We start from the raw sequence: 5,748 nt of genomic DNA, 5'->3' as shown, positions 1-5,748 counted from the left end.
AGACTAAAGCAATGTTGACTGGGAAATATGCCTCATTTACTGGGTTGAAGCAATTGCATGATCAGTGTTCATCACAAACGAGACCCCCACCGTTTTAGAACGTGGCATGACCCTGAGCAGGCATACAAAGGACCTACACGTGTCACATTTAAAGATTTCAGGGTACAGGCTTTGAGCGAATCTAGGTAAGGACCAATTTGATGCCTAAAGCTAAGAGGTCTTGCTTGGATACAGGCTTTGTTCATCACAAACGAGACCCCCACAGCCAAAAGCATCACATTTGAAAATTTCTGGGTGTACAGCCTTTGAGCCAATCTAGGTAAGGACCAATTTGGTGCCTTAAGTTAAGAGGTCTAGCTTGGATACATACTCTCAAGAAAGTACTGGCTATATATGCTACAACCCATTCTACCACCAGATTACATGTTAGTAGATGCATTACTTGATTGCCACAATATTTTTACGCTTGCATGCACGAAGTAACAAGCACAGGAAACAATGACAAGCAAAACATCTACACTATACAAAAACAACACACACCTTTAACTTCAATTCAAGCATACGCAGAAGTAGTTGGCACAGCATGTTAGATAAACGATGAATTGCACACGCCAACAGTAGCACTTTTGTCAGGGAAGGGAGACAGTACTTACATGACAATAACTGAGGATTACCCACGAACCAATATCAGCCCCATCATATCACTGGCACAAAAGTGACTCATCTGGCATTCACTATGTAAGAGCACCCAGTGTTAACAAAATGTGCCTAATATCAAAGACATCAAAAAATATCACCCAACATCCTCACAATCAAAAATACACAGCACCAAAGTTAGTAAGCAAAAACATAATTTTAGATTGTTCCAAACTAAACAAAAGATAACCAGTCACCTTTGAACCCTATACATGGTCCAAGGAAGTCAAATCTGGTATTCAAATAAGCTATATGCTCCTTCCTCGTGAGCTAAAACACAACAATATTCTCAGCCAACAAAAATAACTAGCTCTACCAAAATTCCATACTACAGCTTGTCTTCGTACTCCGAGAGGGGTGTGATTTGTTCCTTCAAACCCTTTCTCTTACGGATGTCATGAACGAGCTGTGCAGCCGGAGATCCTGGCTCAGTTGGATCACTGTTCATCATGTCCCAGTGATCAAACACACACTGAGGGAAAGCCTGTCCAGAAGTGGCTGCACGAAGAGTGCTTGAAAAGCCAAATGATTCAATAACAGGAAGATAAGCCTTGATATTGTAGAGAGGTGTACCCGGACGCTGGATTTCTTCAAACACATGCCCTCTCTTCTGGTTCAACACCCCATAGATACCACCCAGAGCTTGTTCAGGGGCTTGAATCTCCACAAGATATACAGGTTCCAAAAGCCTTGGCTTTGCAGTGAGTTGAGAAGCATACATTACACGCCTTGCAGTGGGAATAACCTGTCCACCACCTCTGTGGATAGCATCAGCATGTAAGACTACATCACAGACCTCAAAAGCTATGCCTCTCATGTTTTCTTCAGCAAGTGCACCCTCCTTAGTAGCCCACTGGAAAGCAGCAACAACAGAATCCCTAATTTCATTCAGATACTGCACTCCCTTACACATGTCTACCACCAGATTTGGCCCTGTAGTCTCTGGACCAAAACACCAGATCTTCTTGGCCAGATCTTTGTCCCACCCAAACTCCTCCGACAAAATCTTACTGCGCACCTTAGGATCGTCTCTGGGACCAATGCGCCCTTCATCTATAGCCTCGGCAAGTCCTTCCTCCAGTGGCCTTGCCTCAAAATAGAGACGGTTGTGCTTATTAGGAGACTTGCTCATGACAGTGTGATTGGACTTCTCAAGAACAGTTTCCCTGAATGAGACCACAGGATCTGAAACTACAATTTCAGCACCTCCCATAAAATCCTCCTGCAAATCTTTCAAACAAATCTCTAAATGTAGCTCACCCGCTCCTGCAATAATATGCTCTCCAGACTCTTCAATCATGCAGAGCACCATGGGATCTGACTTAGCCAAACGTTTCAAACCCTCAACCAGCTTGGGAAGATCAGAGGCTACCTTGCATTGGACAGCGACGCGCACAACAGGTGACACAGAGAATTTCATAGCTCTGATGGGATGAGCATCTACTTCCTTCTCATTTGTAAGAGTGGCATTTTTGGTTATGTACTGATCAAGACCAACCATGGCAACTGTGTTTCCACAAGGCACATCCTCAACAGACTCCTGCCTCCTGCCCATCCATATGACAGTCCTCTGAACACTTTTTACATAGAGATCTTTCTTTTGACCAGGTACATAGTTAGGCCCCATAATCCGGACTTTCAGACCTGTAGAGACCTTTCCAGCAAAGACACGACCAAAGGCAAAGAACCGACCTTTATCAGAAGCTGGGATCATTTTAGAAACATAGAGCATAAGGGGACCTTCCGGATCACAATTTCTGATTGCATTGGCATACTGATCATCCAAGGGTCCTTCATACAAATTTTCAACACGGTACCTTTGGGCCTTTGCAGGAGATGGAAGATGAAACACCATCATCTCAAGTAATGCATCACTGGCCGGAAGCCAGGTCTGCATGACACGCTTCATCAGGGCTTTTCCCCTTAGTTCTTTCTCATCCCCCTTCATAGTAACCCCAAGCTTAGCTAGCATTGGCCACAACTTATCCTTTTGATCATTCATGCAGATGTTGATAATCTGCTTGATTGGGTTATAAATGAATTGCACAAAGCCCCTCTGGCATGTGGGTGTTCCAGTATTCTTGGTGGTCCACTTCTTCGAGCCAGGATCAAAATAGTTCTCACCCCAAAGCCTCTCCATCATCTTGGTTTCATCAACCCCAAATTTGGCCGCATACATCTTTGCGAAATTGGTGAGTGTGAAGGCCCACCCATGTAAACCAGCAGAAAATGCAACCGTACCTTTCTCGGGGTAAACTTGAACATCACCCAGAAGTGGATCTTCATATGTGGCCATGATGACATTGGCATTCTCAATCACCCTTTGAAAGGTTTGGTAAGCCTCTTCACCCTCTACCTGCAACTCAAGGAAGCACCGATCCATTTTGTTGACTGTGAGCACAGGCCTAATCCTCTCACCCAAAGCCTGGCGAAGAACAGTTTCTGTTTGGACACAAACACCTTCAACACAGTCAACCACAACCAAGGCACCATCTGTAATTCGCAAAGCTGCAGTGACCTCCGAAGAAAAGTCAACATGTCCAGGAGAGTCAATGAGATTGATGAGGTAATCATTGCCATCTTTTTCACCCTTAAAATCTTTCAAGGAGGCATCAGACATCTCATAATACAATGAAATTCCAGTAGACTTGATTGTAATGCCTCGCTCAGCTTCATCCTGGCGAGTATCAGTCAGACGCACGTCTCCAGCAACTTCCTGAGCAATAATGCCAGCCGCAGCAACAAGAGAATCTGTCAGGGTAGACTTACCTGAAAACAGTGGAAAACAAAAACAATATTAGTTATTCTGCTTTCCCAAATTAATGCAAGTGAAAAGCAAGTCACACAACAGCTGAAGCACAATCAAGTTCACCAACCATGATCAACGTGAGCTATGACTGACATATTACGGATGTTGTGCTTCTTGTCCATGATCCTCCGCAACTCCTCAATTGTAAACTTCACCTGAAGAAAGAGAAAAAGAATTCCTTAACAGAAAGCTAATGCACATAACTTATAGGAATGCAGCAGAGGGTCTCTGCTTTGCCAAAAAAATAAGCACCAACTCACCATTTTTGCAGACTCAAAAGACACCCTTAATGCTCTTCAAAGAAATTGAAATCCCTGAATAACAGGAGAAAGCCAAATCAGAAACACTGGGACACACTACAACGAGCTGAACCCAACCAAATAATCTAAACCCAAAAAAAAACAATGGCCAATACAGAAATACTAATCACCCAATACAAAAAATTTGGAAAAACAAAGGTCACCAACAGATGGCTGAAAACACTATTTGCAGCCTACCGGCGGTGAAAAATTGGTAACTACTGGAGGATCTTGGGCCAAACGCCAGTCAGAAAAAAATAACACATTGTTTACAGCCTTCCACCCACACTAGAGTGTACAGGGAATAAAACATGTCTAAAACGGAAAGTGAAACACAGTAGGAGACCTTCGATACAACTTGACAGCATCAAATTTCACTACACAACAACAAAGCCTAGCAAATATCCTTGAATTGAAAAGCTAGGCAGTACAAGTGAATGAAGAAAACATCAACAAGCATACGTGACTTTATCCTTGAATTGAAAAGCTAGGCAGTACAAGTGCATGAATAAAACATCAACAAGCATACGTGACCGTACCATTGCTCGATTCAACAAGCTTACATAGTCGCTATGTTAAGTATACTACTGGCTAAAAAGAAACCTAAAACAACGGTGCGTGGAACTAGGACAGCACTAAATCCATAACACTTATACCACAGAACTAAGAGACACTTACAACAAACCTGTAATAGACAGATCTGATCTTTCGAAGGGAGGGGGGGAGGGGGGGGAAGGTCTTACAGTAAAATCTCACGGCCAGAATAGCGGATCCATTGAGAAGGCAGAAAACATGTCAAGCTAACCCAGTAAATCCAATTCTGTAAATCAACCCTAACCTAGTCATGAATTCACAAGGACACAGAAATGATCGAGCCATGGAGACACAGAAAATACACCAACTTGAAGGAAATAGCTTGGCAGGAGCCACAAGGGACATTTACAAAAAAATCAAAGAAAAGAGGGACGCTCGAAGGGACAACCTGCAGGGCACACAAAGACCATATCCACGCGAGACGGCCGTATCCACACAGATATAGACAGCACACAGAGAAGGGGAGAATGAAATACCTGTGAGGGGACGATGTGCACAGGGAGGGAGACCTTGGCCGCAACGCACTCCAACACTTTGGAGTGGCAGGAGATGAGAAGCATTAAGACGGTAGGGTTTTGAGCTCTCCCGGACATTTCTCGACCGAATCCAATCCACCCTAATCTCTACTTGGAGTCCGGCGAATATCTCCCAATTTATTCTAGGGCACAAACCTTAATCTAATTCTTAATCGTTGGTGTCAAAAGTAACCATACCACCAAGGCAATTGTTAAGGTGTTTGAAGTCCATGCATGAAGTCGCAAGTTCAAACCTCGTCGGCGGCGGCGCGGCTGGTGGCCACCTAAGAAGGGGTCTTGTAAAGATGGGGTGTGGGAGTTATAATTTCTAATTCGCCAGACTTTTTTTATAAAGATAACCTAGGCTTTGAAAGAACCAAGGCTCTATATAACAAAGAAACTCACCAAAGGGATAGAATGAGGCCAAGGAAGTGGGTGATCCTTAGAAGGTCAGGCCCTTATTCAAGAGTTTAGTTGATAGACTCCAAGTCTACGATTCGGAGCCCACGAGACTTCTCTTGCTAGATGGGGACCTTTTTCGATGAGGCGAGCTTTTGTTTTGCGAGCTTTGGTTTCATGGGTTTTGCTTATGTGGACAACTCTGATGATGTGGCAATTGACATGTGTGCTCCATGGGCATACATGCATCTTCCACGTGATGGCCATGCATGATGTCATAGATCATGGCCTTAGATGGTCCATATAGTCCATACATATGGTCTTCTCCCGGTGTGCTTTGTACATATGGTCGGAATGGGTTTCTATATGCTTCTTCACATAGTGTCCTTTGCTACATGGTCCATGTGGTCTTTGAACATGGTCGGAACAGGCTAGG

At 43.9% G+C, this 5,748-nt stretch overlaps 1 protein-coding gene across 1 annotated transcript; it reads right to left on the bottom strand.

The window, feature by feature from the left end:
* Window positions 1-834: 834 nt before the first annotated feature.
* Window positions 835-5,149, bottom strand: LOC147622957 (elongation factor 2-like). The gene is made up of 4 exons (XM_086822568.1): window positions 4,875-5,149; window positions 3,766-3,819; window positions 3,573-3,660; window positions 835-3,465 (listed from the first exon to the last, which is right to left on the bottom strand). Exons 2-4 carry the CDS (start codon window positions 3,766-3,768, stop codon window positions 1,025-1,027), a joined length of 2,532 nt encoding a protein of 843 aa, XP_086678694.1. The 5' UTR covers window positions 3,769-3,819; window positions 4,875-5,149; the 3' UTR covers window positions 835-1,024.
* Window positions 5,150-5,748: the final 599 nt, after the last annotated feature.

Source organism: Cibotium barometz, chromosome 28, assembly GCF_041138505.1.
Source record: "Cibotium barometz isolate CiBa-2024 chromosome 28, ASM4113850v1, whole genome shotgun sequence".
NCBI lineage: Eukaryota > Viridiplantae > Streptophyta > Polypodiopsida > Cyatheales > Cibotiaceae > Cibotium > Cibotium barometz.
The sequence above is the reverse complement of the archived record's forward strand: the minus strand, read 5'-3'. Positions and strand labels throughout refer to the sequence as shown.